The 13,784-nt window shown below is 34.8% G+C and overlaps 1 protein-coding gene across 2 annotated transcripts; it reads right to left on the bottom strand.

Annotated features, from left to right (window-relative positions):
- Positions 1 to 221: 221 nt before the first annotated feature.
- Positions 222 to 12,167, bottom strand: LOC113237699 (histone-binding protein N1/N2-like). 2 transcript variants are annotated; one of them, XM_026474288.1, is made up of 9 exons: positions 12,048 to 12,167; positions 11,314 to 11,489; positions 10,319 to 10,410; positions 9,192 to 9,385; positions 8,926 to 9,007; positions 8,137 to 8,274; positions 4,443 to 4,517; positions 3,683 to 3,927; positions 222 to 411 (listed from the first exon to the last, which is right to left on the bottom strand). In XM_026474288.1, the coding sequence occupies exons 2-9, from the start codon at positions 11,487 to 11,489 to the stop codon at positions 391 to 393; spliced, it is 1,023 nt and encodes a 340-aa protein (XP_026330073.1). In that variant the 5' UTR covers positions 12,048 to 12,167; the 3' UTR covers positions 222 to 390. The 2 variants fall into 2 exon arrangements, with proteins under 2 accessions (XP_026330073.1, XP_026330072.1); XM_026474287.1 differs by lacking the exon at positions 222 to 411 and adding an exon at positions 419 to 646.
- Between the last annotated feature and the right edge of the window lie 1,617 nt (positions 12,168 to 13,784).

A 13,784-nucleotide genomic window follows, 5' to 3' on the forward strand; every position in this document is an offset into this window, starting at 1 on the left:
TAGGTATTTAACTAAATGTAAACAATTTTGAGATGTCCGTTTAATGAAATATACATTTACAAAATTATGTTTACTTACCTTCAAATACAAAATACAAATACTTAGTTTCATGTGAAATTGCATGGCTATTTTTAATTCCTATTGATTTGTAAAGTATACGCATAAATAAAAAGATGTCTCAAGATTGTTTACATTCAGTTATGTACCTAAACAAATGGACTATACGACCAACCAATATCAAGATTTTGTAGTGTTTTAAATTTTAGTTTTAGAATGTGTGAGTTTTGGCGACATCGGTTCTGATTGTAATCGAGGCTTATGGCACTTCCATTGTTTTTTTTTCTTCCGTGGTTCATATCATACAAACAACTGCATAAATAATACACAACATTAGGCACAAAGAAAATTCAACTCAGCCTATGCAGTTCACCTAAAGTTATAAACGCAAAATTCACGTAGCAGGTTTCTTAGCGGGTGTTTCTTCAGTCTCACTGGCTTTGCGTTTTCGCTTGATCAGGTGTGAGATGTTTGACACAGGTTTCTGTTCTGTGCTGCTGCTGCTGCTGGCACCGTTTGATGATGATGCGCCGTTAGATGATGACGCTCCGTTCGAAGGGCAAAGCGTTTCGCGAACGCGTTTTATAGTCTGCAAATCCAAAGTAATATTATAAACGCGAAAGTAACTGTTACGTTTTTACACTTAAGCCGCTGAACCAAATTTGATGAATTTTAGTATAGAGATAAATAGTAACTAGGAGAAGGACATTAACTACTTTTTGTCACAAAAATAAATCTTAAAAGGGCTGAGAAATAGGGGATGAGTTTGTATGGAGAATCAATAATTTGTCAAGTAAATAATATAGTAGGCTACTCGAAGTAGTACGCAAAAAGTTCTACGCAAATGAAGTCGCGGACACCAGCTAGTTAACCGACACACGTCCTAGAGACACACGATGTCCTTAACGATTTTGGTATTATTTTCTTTTAAAAATAAATATATACTTTTTGTCAATTCAATTTTTTTTAATTATGGTGGATGAAAACACAGATGCACGCTAGGGACACCACCGAGTGGCCTAGGACTTTACAGTACTAAAATCGTTGGAAACTTTTTTAAACATTCGTTTTTAAAATAAACAAATACGAGATAGATACAGAATTAAAGCAGTCACCACATTCGGATCAACGAGGAAGAAGCTATTGTTAATTATCAATTTAATATAACTTAAAAATTATGACAAAAATAGGTTAAATCATCGTCGGCATGCATTTCAATTTTGTCTACTGACTCGAATTGCTGTACAATATCACCTTTTAGCATGTATAATTAAAAAACTCTGTGGCGTGCCTTATTCCAGCTGTGGTTCTCAAAATTGAAGAATGGCGTCACTGGCAGAAGCTTATTCCAGAATGGATAGTAAAGCACTCCTATAGGTTTGTAACGGCGGACTGACTAAATCTCTAGTTTCATACGATTTGAACCACAGACCAATAAATACAGTAGAAGTGGCTAGTTAGCGTCAGACGCGTGCCAATTATAGGTCTGGAAAGACCTATTTGAGCTCAGTTCGCCATTTTCGCTTTTGTAAAAAAATCGTGTCTAAAACCGTAGAAAAATGCCTTATTGTGCTATTTTGGAGTGCAAAAATGATAGCTGCACTTATTTTAATAAATTTTCAATTTTCAAACAATCTATTAGATGTTAATCGTTCGTCGTAGTTCTACTACTGGCCGCAAGATGGCAGCATGTTGAATAAAATTTCAATATAAACACCAAACGTCGTAACTTGCAATAAATGTATTGAACTTTCAACGAGATAGCGACTGGGTAAAGTTTAAATTATATTAACAATCCAGAACTTGTTACATCTTTTTAAATTAGAAACTTATGACCAATGATTATGAAGATTTCATAGTGTTTATCATCGTCTGTGTCGACCAACCGATGTCACCAAAACGCATTTGGCGACATCGGTTCCGGTAGTAATCGAGGCTTATGACACTTCATTGTTTTTTTCTTCTATGGATTAGAACCGCAGAACAATTAGAACTGACTATAAAATTGATAACTTTGTAACTTGACTAGTCAAATTCAAAAAATTCGACCGTTATGCTGAAATAAGGGAAGGAAATAATTATATGCCCAAATCAGCTAGTTTCATAGGTGGTCGCAGGCTGTCAATTCAAAACGCGATATCTAATTATTCAGCAGAGTCCTAGCTGAAGAAATATACTTTACACAGGAAACACTTGCCACCACATTTCACATCATCATCAACCCTTTTAGATGTCCCACTGGCGGGCACGGGTATCCTCTCAGGCGAGGCTTGTTGTGAACCTTCTAAATGCAGGTTTCATAACGATGTTTTCCTTCACCGAAAAGCTCATGGTAATTTTAAAAATTAAATTTCGCACATAAATTCCGAGAACCTCATAGGTGCAAACCCGGATTCGACCCTGCGACCTGTATCACCACATTTACTATTCAAAAATTCATAATAGTACTGAATGTACAATATTTATTGTAGGTATAATACTTAGAATATAGTTCACGCCGAATGAGTGCCTGCAACTCAAGTGCTGCTGATTCTGCAATACAAGATGCAAGGGTTGCCTACGAAACTTTGGCAAATATCGGCAATAAACATAAAAGGCCATGATACTACAGAGACAATAAGCCAACCACATGGCCGTTCATGTATTGGATTAAATTAAAAAATAATACAACAAATACATTTCCATACAACTTTATTTCAAAAAATACAAGACAATACAAAAATGGCCTCGTGGTTTCACTAATGTCTACAGAATACAATATAAAAATGCTTAAAAACTAATGAGTATTAAAAAATGCTGAGATTTAAAAGGCACTAGTAAATTACGATTAAAACGATTAATACTGATTACAGTCTTTTTTTATCAGTTTTCAAAAATTATCACAATAAAATTAGTGGAACTAATTTGGCACCAGAGACGGACAAGCGTCCGGGTTTGGACGCGACGCTTTGTTAATGCCGGGTTTAAATTAGGTTAAAACACATTAACGCCCGAAATCCAAGGCAAAAACGAATTACAACTAAACATTTGTTGTAAATCGAGTTTTGTTCAAATTTATTGATATTATTACAAAATATTTATTGCTTTTTTATCTAAATAGACGAATCGTTTTGCCTGTCTATTGAATCGATTCGCTAGAAAATCACATTGAAATAAATCTTTACGAAAAATTTTCAGATGCACTTATAGATTGCCTCTGCCTCGCCTCTTTTTCGTATAAAAAAAGATTTTATACATCAAAACTTGTAGTATGGAATTATACCAAATTCCGTATTCTACGATTTTGGGCAGAAATGGATTAAAACCGGCGCTTTGGGTATAACCCCAGGCGGATCGATTGGGTTTTAACCCGATGCCCATCTCTGTTTTGCACTAATTTGAGGAACATTCTATCTAATGAGACAAAGCACGCACATTTTTATGACGATTGCTAAATGTATTCGTTTCGTCAATTATTGCCTACTACAAAACAAAAATAATGTTTGCACTGGAATAAATGAACATCAGTTACAAAGAGTAAAAAATCAGTCTAACCCTGACATTCAACAACGCATCTGTTCTTCTCCCTAACCATCATATCTCTAAGCATTTTTCTAGTTTCTTCCACACAGTCGCAGGGCCTTACCTCAGCTTTATAATCCATCATGTCTTGTATTTTCTCCTGGATTTCAGGTAAGAGTTCCTTCAACTCCTTGATTTCACTTTCAATGGAGTAGAACGGGTCTGCAGTGGTGAATTTCTTGACTGTAGCGTCTAGAGAGGCAGCTGTTGGGTTCTCCAAGGTTCTAATTCGACTTTCTAAAATGTTCGCTGCGTTCTTGAAGTGTGTTATCGCGTCTTCAAAGTTTGACGCAAGGGAGTTAGCCAGACCTGTGTGAAATATATATTAAAGATAAGCACGGAACGAAGGAATTTTTTCTGAGTGTTCGATATTTGTATTAATAATTATAAGCATGTTTTTTCATATGTAAGTTGAAAACACGATGAATATTATTATCCATTGCCCTTTTATGAAACAGACATTATCCTTTATGCCTGCGACATAAAGGATATAATAAAGTCTGTCTTTTTTGAAGATAGAGTAAAATGACAGTTCATCAGTTCAAAACGCTTAAAACATTGCCCACGTGTACGCAGCTAGTATGCAGTAGATAAATATTCTCTCGACTATCGACTGAATGCCGGTTACGCTCATGCAATAAACGACCGAACTTGCTTCACTTGAATCATCATCACAGGGTCGGATACATATATTTTAAAACGATCGTGAAAAACTAACTCGTGAAAAACATGTTCCCCTGAAAAGTTTTTCTACAAAACACCGACACCACATCACTCAAAAGATGTCGCAAGCAGCTATGGTAAAGAATGATAGAATCACATACCAATTTGGTAGTGCGTCTCTGCAATGCGTCTGTCGTCACTGCGATAAAGCTCCTTCTGTATCTCCAAACAGCTCTCTGTAAAAAAAATAATTACTTTATAATTACACTATGTTACAAATTTTCAAAAAGGTTCATTACTGGTTTGATACTATTAGAACTGGCTTCGTGGCCGAACGGTTACCATGCCGGACTGCCACGCAGAGGTCTCAGGTCCCGGGTTCGTTTCCGGGCCGGGAGAAATATTTATATGGCCTACATTTATTTCTCTAGTGAGTTTGGGTGTAATTTGTGAACGGCACCCGCGACACAGGGTTTCCCTAGTGCGGCAAGTTGCGCAACAAGTTTGTAAGAAAAGAGTAGCTATACCCATGAAACCTTGCTTTTGTAGCTGTCAGTGGTATTTACATTATCTTGCAAATCGACACATTTCTAGGTTCTTTGTCATTAATTTGTAGAATGTTGATTGAAAGATACTATTAATTTTAAATATAATGTTGCCTTTTTGTGTTTAAATAAAGAGATGCCCGAAACTTTGTACTTTTAAGATACTTAAGAAACATATGGCACCCTCCATAATAGCGTCCAAATTTTCGAAAAATATTATTTTTGACAGGATAAATTTAAACTATATCTGATAAAACTAAAATATATCTTTTTTCATAATAATTAATTAATTAATTGCTTTCAGTTTCGTTGGATAATGTTGTCTCGCTCAGTACCTTCCTGTGTCGGTATCCGCTACCGATCAGTGCAGGTAGAGCCGCCACGGCAATTATACTTAAGGAGTTACGAATGCTAGGTGTCTACGAGACGTAAAGTCAGTAAAATAATTATATTGTCATACTGTCTCTTAGACGACCGGTCAGTAAAATAATTATCTTCGTACTGTCTATTAGATGTCATGTCAGCAAAAGAATTATTCTCATAGTCACCTCCATAGCCGTCACCTCAGTAAGACATCATCATTTACTCTGCTCCAAGACCACCAACAGCACCTAAGCCATCATCTAGAGGGAAGTAATGCCGTGTATGTCCATTGTCCAAGCAGATTGAAGCAGTAAACGAAATTTTCTTGTTATTTTTGCAAAAAACCAATTTGTCTTAAGTGCGTGGTGCAAATTTGCTAAAATTGTAAGTCTGAACTTTAAAGCTGATTGAGAGAAAAACTACTCTAACGATTTTCCAAATTTTTTTTTATATTATTTTATTTTAAGCCGGAAAACTGCAAATTTAAGTTAACGTTGTAAATTTTTTAAATATTTTTTTATAGAAAATTTCCAACATGACTACGGCCTTTAAGTGCCTTGATCTAACTAAAATTAATAATAAATATTTTTTCTTATAAACACGTATGTTAATAACACTTTTTATACAAGAATGGACTTATTACATTTCAATGACTGTATATGTATATTTTTAAGACAAACGATTCCGAAAAACTATGCATTAATGGCAAAGATAATGTACGTCCGTCAGACTACTCCTCAGTAGAATGTTTATAAATAATTCACCTCAGTCGCAGAGGGTTAATAAACCAGATGCTATATAAATGACGCAAACAAGTTTTTTTTCATCCTGTAAAGTTGTCAAAATTGAGATAGTACCAGTTGCCAGTTCACTCGATGTGCCACGTACGATCGGTCTTGCTAAACTGAAATGGTCTTCATTGCATAGGTAAGCTAATTATTCGTGAAATCATACCATTCATTAAACTATACTACTTATTCGTAAGGCAGATTCCCCTGAGAAGAATAAGTAAGAAACTCTAGGGGTTTGCCCTTGTAAATAAACATTTGTGCTCATTTATCATTTATTTTAAATAACATACATAGATCGAGAAAATCTCCAAGTACACAGAACCTGTATCTTTAGTGTATTTTTTAGTATAGTCACTATAGTTTTACTCCTCGTAAAGGGCAAATTTTGAATATCAACCGAAATTTTATTAAAGAAGCTTATATTGCGTACGTTGCCCCTTAGATGAGTTTGTGGCTTTATGAAGAAGACTGCCAAGATCAGCCAGTTTATATTTATACCTAATACTAACGTTATTATTATAACTATTTTTCATTAAAAAATACTATTCTTAACATAAATAAAAATTTGATAAATATGCTGTGACGCTAGTATAAGAATGTAAAATTAATTTTTAAGCTTATGGAATGCCACGATGTTTGACTACCACGATATTCAACTATTTGTGAAATTACTCCACTAGTTTGACTAAAATTATTAATACAATATTACATTGCCATATTATTATATAGTACATTATTGGAGAGGCCGGGAAGTAAGAGATTGTTGGACGAGTATGAGTTACAAGGACGAGCGACAGCGAGACCTTGTATTAATACGAGTCAAGCAATCCCCGTTCCCGCCGAGGCATGTATTGAATTTTTCTCAAACAATGTGAGGAAATAATAAAAGAGTAAAGAGAGGACATGTATAATAGAAAAAGTAAAAAAATATTCATTAATATTAAAAGTAATATTTGACGTTGCTAAAAGAAAATGTTATTGTTTGTGTTACTTCTTATGATGTGTTTGAATGTATATCTATTACTGTATTTTCGTAGTTGCTCTTCTCACTAGCACTCATTTCCGCGACCAAAACACAAGAAAGACGAAAAAACAAAAGAATACAAAAACACTTTAAATGTTACCGCCATTTTCTTTTTTTTAAGTGACCAGTACAGGTAGGTATTTTTAATTGTCGCTATTTTGAACACTGGGAAGTTGGTTGTATGAGTCTTTCTTTTGCCTGTTTACATGTATTATTATTATTCGGTAGATTTAAAAGTTTAGACAAGAGGACAGTAATGGATTTTCATACTTACTTTGCAGGCCTTGGCTGGGAAGAAGTCGCATGGTCCATAAATGACAAACTTTCTGTGTTCGTTTTTTGAAAGTAATGCAAACATTTCCGAGCATGTTTTTTTTTATTAAGAGTTTTGGCTTGGATAGTCCTTTGAGCCATGTCTTCGTTTAGTTATCGGAATCCTCAGTAATATTTATTCTTCATTGTGGTTCTGATACATCAAGTTTTCACTTTCTCTTAAATAACTTAGTTTACTTATTTGGGTTTTTAAATAGTTCTAAGCGACGGGAGTCAATATTTATGTTTTCACTTTCACTTAAATTACATTATCTTCTATCACTTTGAACAAAAACTTTGATTCTTAATTATTGTAATTTTTAGGATAGTCTTTTGTAATTTGGTTTAAAATAAAGAATTATAGTTCTAACTTTCTTTATCACTATTTCTTTCTTATTTTTTCTTCATAATATACTTAAAATAAAAATAACCTTTGTAACCTTCAAAAGCCCGCCATTTTTCCTAATACTCCCAAGCATGTTTGAGAAAACAATATCTAATACAAATTCGAACCGTCTTCCAGCAAACCGTGGCAAACGCTATGCCAACCGGATTGAAGGAATTATTTCTAAGTATTCGATCACTGTATTATTTATAATGCTAATTTCTTTAAATTCCTATGACAAAGACACTCTGGCGCCCAGATTGTTTGCGATAGTAGTAATAAGTCAACCAATGTATATTCTCTCCAAGTAGTAATATGGTAGTAAACAATGGAAATTAATTAAGAGTGATTTTGTTATTGCACCTACTTTCAATATAGCAAATAAATCAGTAAGTGAATTCGAGACGGGCAAGTGAACGAGGGTAGAATACTAACGCATGTCAAGCACCGCCTTGTCATAGGTCTCACTCTCGAGGGCGACCTCGCCGAGCGCGAGGTGCACGTCGGCGAGCAGCGCACGCGCAGCGTCGCCGCCCTGCGCCGCGCGCCGCGCCAGGATGTTGCGCGACAGGTCTGCGGGGCCACAAACGAAGCGCTCAGACTCGGCGACAACACATCTCGCTTTAACAACACTCATTCCGCTCGTTTATTCATAAATATATACCATGGCATCGTGAAATAAACCATATTTAGATTTTTCTTGACGAATGCCGCTGTTAAACAGTTTAACAAAAAAGACATTTCAACAAAACAAACAGTCATCAGATTTCTCTGAATAGACATATACTTGACTTTCCCATATTCCTACTGCATACATATGTAAAACAAAAAGTCACTTGAGTGATAGACTATTTAACAAAACACAAGGTGGTAAAGGACAATAACATAATTAGAATTTTTCATTCTTGATATATACTATGCAAAATTGTAACTTACGACGCTTTCTTATTATTGCAATAATGAATTACCATTTCTGCAAACATCTTATTTATTTCGTACAATATATATTTACAGGACGATTCCAATACAATAGTGTAGCATTTCTATTTACTTCTATTAACTAATAATAATAATAAAGCAAAATAATAATTAATTAGGTACATACTATAGAAAGATCACCTTTACGAATCTATAATGTAATAATTTTAATAGCATTATGGATTACATATTCTGGTTATACACTACTGTACTAGAGCAAAAGTATTGGCTACCTTAAACACTTACCAAGCATCTCCCAAGCCAACTGCAAGTTGTCTACATCATCTTCATTCTCCATCACGGACTCATCATTGCTGTTTGATGGACCCTGTAGCAACACATAAAAGGTTTAAACATCAACTTTGATAGCCTGAAAATCTAGAATTGGTGCTAATTTCATAAAGAGGGCCTGGAGGTAAAAATTGAGACTGAAAGAGAGTGGAAGAGCTAAGGTAAGGGATGCCTTTCTCAGAAATTAAAAAAAAAATTAAAGATAATTTGTAAATATTCACAGGTTCAACATCATCATCATCAGCTTTGCTTTTGCTGGGTTCAGCATCTGCTGTGGTGGACTTTGGCTCATTCTTTTCAGTTTCTCCATTCTCTTCAGCAATTTCTTCGTCATTGTCTTTGGTTTCCTTGACCTCTTTGTTTTCTTCATTCTCTTCTGCTTCTCCATTTTCATTTTCACCATTCTCTTCTTGGTCTGTTAGAAAACATATTAAATCATGACAATGTTGAAAATAAAATAATATGTTGTATAATGTGTATGTTAAGTAATAAATAAATTTTGCATGACTGTATAAGTACACTTTTTCATACTAAGCTGGTTGAATATAAACATGAAAGCCTACAAATGCCTATATTTTAGATAGACTACATGTCATCTCAACCCTGTTTTAATTTTTTTTACTTCACATTTATAACAAGCAGTAATGTCAGCATTAGTGTGTTCCGGTTTGAAGGGTAAGGGTGCTGACGAAATTACAAGCACAAGGGACTTGTCAACTTATGTCTCAGGGTGACGGGCGCAGGTGCAGTGCGCCTCAGATCTTTGCGAGTTAAAGAGCTGAGTGGCACTGCAACTGTTATAGACAGTCGTGTAGCTTACCATCAGGCACAACTTGTTCGTGTCGTCACTTGATATTATAAAAAAAAAGGAAAACAAGACATGAACATAGGAATGACATTTTCTGGGTCTGAATCACTTTACTTATTAGAGCACATCAAGTTATACACTTCTGTCCAATTATAGCCTCCAGTGCAACATAGCAAGATCCGTCGATGTGTTGCTGTCTATTCCTAAGGGAGATTAAGAGAGTAAGAGTTGCCTTTCTTGTCGGGGTAGTCCGAGCGGAAGTGAAACATATACCTTATTCCCTCTTATTGCATGGACATAAAAGCTTTTTCAGATTGGCTCAATCCAATTTTGCGTTACTAAATGTGGTAACACAATGTGGGACATTTATCAGTCATTGTGTGTAAGATCTGTAAATCTATCAGCAGACACACAATTCACACACTGAGATGTAAGAATGACATATTGTTCATAAATGCATTTTGTAAATTTTGGAATAAATGAATTTGAGCTAGAATGACATAGAAAAAAGATAGTAACAGAACAACATTAGATAAGTACCTTCATCATCATCTTCATTGTTAGCACCAGGCACACCATCTCCTAAAACACCACTTTCTTCTCTGGACAGACCAAGCAACGATTTCCCATACCTAAGTGAATAAAATATTAAATTGAAAAAGAAACGATGTCGACAATTTAGTACTAATAATTTGCTATCATGTAAGATTATATTTTAAGAATTGATCTCATGATGCACATGGATAGCACTGCTAGCATGAACAGTAATTGCTGTCTTTTCTATGGAAACTGTACAAAACCCAATCAGCAAAAAGGACCAAGACAGGGGCTATATGTCACCATGTACAATCAACAGCACACCAAGCTGTATACTTTTGTCAGCTGAAAGCACAACGCCCCATTATAGTACAAGTTAATAAATAATAACAATAAATAACTTGTTTAAGTAAATACTTATTAAACAAATAACATAATTTTATTAAGCACTCTACTGTTATAAAATGCATCATCCACTCAGCTTATTGTTGTGTCACTGAAAGTGGTATCATGCTGATTTACTGGCACTTAGTAGAGTTGTTATTTTGTGAAAAGATGGATTTAGCAAAATCTTTTCCACTGTACTAACAGTATTACATAATATAATGAATGCTTTTTCAATCTAGTAAACACAGCAGACCTCTATGGAGAGAGTCTGTAAGACGAGGGGTAGGAAACAGGCACACACATCCTACTGCAATGGTCCAGCATGACCAACTACAGGGTGAAGTACCTTAGAGTGCTTAGGTCACTCCCAGAGATCTTCCATAAACCCAGTAAGGTATTAAGGTTCTCAGAGGAGCTACGATGACACAAGTAGGACTCTGCACCCACCACATATGAAAATAGGCACTTGGATGTTGAATTGCAGACACCAGCCCATTATACCAAACCATGCAAATGTTGAGGAAGTGAAATTTAGGTTTCAGCTAATGAAATCTTTGTCATATGGTCCCGCAAAACTATGACAAGTTGAACTGTCATATAAGACATCTTACCACAGGTAGGGTTCAGCACACTGGTCAGCCAAGTCACCATGCTCCTTAGCCAGTTGTTCACAAGCCTTAGCTAAAGTCTCCACAGCAGAGCTCCAGTCTCTAACAGCAAGGTGTCGCCTACCCGCAGCCAGCAGCTCCGTCAGGGATGATGCATTCGCTTCTGTGACTTCTGCCATCTGGAATGTTCCATTACTTATATTCACATGTACCCTAATTTCAATAAAAAATAAGTTTACAATTACAACTCTCATTTAGTGCTGTCTCTCGTTAGCAAGTAATAACAATATGATTTGAAGATATTAGTTTACAATATACCTACACTAAAAATTCATCACCATACCGCGTAACAAGGAACTGCAGTTACGTACCTACGACGTACTTGCATTGCATCGTATTAATGAAAGGGGAATGTAGGCAAATATCCAGGAAATTGCACAAAAATGGGAGCTAAGTCCCGAGCAAATAAGAAATAAAATAACGGACATCCATAACAATAGACGTTGAATTCTATTGATTACCACGTGTTGCGTAGTCGCTTTTAGTGTAAGTCTAGAAATTAAAATATAAGATTAAAAGTACATTTCATGCTTTCGCCTCATATTTCACATAATTTTTTGGATACCGTGAAGAAAAATGGATTTAGACCGGTTTGCAAAATTTGTTGGGAGTAGCTAACGTAAAACTTATTTTGTCGTTATCGCGCTACACAAGTGAAATATCGAAAAGGTACTTACTTTCCACAAATACTAAGCCTTTCTCACCACGCTTTTCTCAATAAATACTTACAGCAGAAATTAACAAATTTAACGAAAATAATTAACGTGTCACAGTCTGAGTAGGTAACTTAAGCGCCTGCTTCTTTTTTCTTATGTGACGTAAATAGAGCGGTGCCGTTGCGTACTCGTGGTATCTAGAACCCAAAACATTAAGACGATTTTAATGTTCGATGTGTTTTAAAAAATAAAACGTTTAATGGAGTCTGAATGTGAATGTGAACACACATCCTGCTACTAATCATTCTCGTATTATTTTATATTACTGGACTTCCAGAAATAGCAATTTTGATTAATACTTGTGTTAATAAAAATTTTGATGAATATTTCGATACCTCCAACGCGCCAATTTAATTTTTTGTTTTATTTTGTTCTTTTTTCAATTTTACTTTTAACCAATTTTTTTTTTTCGAATTTTGTTTTTGTTTCTTTATTTTTTTTAACAAATTTATTAGTCATAAAATAAGGTTGTTTATATTAAAAACAGAACAGGACCAAAAAATGAAGTTGGCGTAATTTTCATTGGATGTAGCGATTTTACTGTCATCAGTTATATAATGTAACTGTATATAATGTGATGGAGTCTCGTTCAAGTTCAGTAATATATACCAAAGTTAAAGACTCAATACAGGTAATTAATGTCTAACTAACTGATGGTTCTAGAGCTTTATCTCTTTCACTACTTGATGCTGGCGCAGAAGGTTGTTAATTTTAGAATATACTGATTGTCATGAATGTCTTGTAAACTAATAAAGCTGAATGTGTAATTTTTTTAATACCGTTTAGTCGATTAATTTTAACTCGAATCACAATTACAAACTCTAGAGAGATATAAAAAAATTGGCGCCAATTTTTTGGGGCTATTCGTTTCATGCTTACAAGAATACTTTTAGCATAAACTTATCAGCGTTTCAGGATGTAAGCTATAATCATTAAAACCACAGACCAAAGAAACAGACAGAGACGTAGAAAATCAAATTATAAATATTTTATTTAAATATTCTATTTTATTATAACTTTGTAAGTATTAATACAAAGATCGTACACTAAGAAAAATTCTTTCAATCCGACCGAATTCGAACCTGCGTCTTCAAGGATACTGTGTCAGACGCTCTCCCACCTGAGCTACGGAACAAACCACCAGACCTCGAGAATTTTTCTATATGCTTGTTGCAGATTTTCAGAAGGGCACTATGGGTCGTATTTCAGAACACTACTCAATGCTCAAGTCAGGACTTGAGTATGATTTAAAGCACTAGAAATCATACTTAAGTCCTTGCCACTAGGGTTGTATTTCCAGTGCTTGAAATCATGCTCAAGTCCTGACTTGAGCATTGAGTGGAGTTCTGGAATACCACCCTATATCTGTTACCACAGACATAACATGTATGTGTCTGTTACTCTGTTACCCATGAGCTCTGTATGTACAGGGTTCTTTGTAAAATACTAGCAACATAGCCAGACTATATATAATAATTGGAATATAATTATTATTATATATAATTGGAAGTCATGGGACAAAAGTTGTTATATAAGGAGTTGGAATATATAGGTTATTAGTATTTTACTAATAAACCTGTATAAACAAACTATACAGTGTACATAGTTGTTTCTAAAAAGCGAAAATGTGTAACAAAAATAGCTTAAGATATCTTTGACAATAGCGATAAATATTCACATACATACAATGGTGTAGCG

This window comes from Hyposmocoma kahamanoa, unplaced genomic scaffold (genome assembly GCF_003589595.1).
Source record: "Hyposmocoma kahamanoa isolate Upper Pololo Valley unplaced genomic scaffold, ASM358959v1 93006, whole genome shotgun sequence".
Classification (NCBI taxonomy): Eukaryota; Metazoa; Arthropoda; class Insecta; order Lepidoptera; family Cosmopterigidae; genus Hyposmocoma; species Hyposmocoma kahamanoa.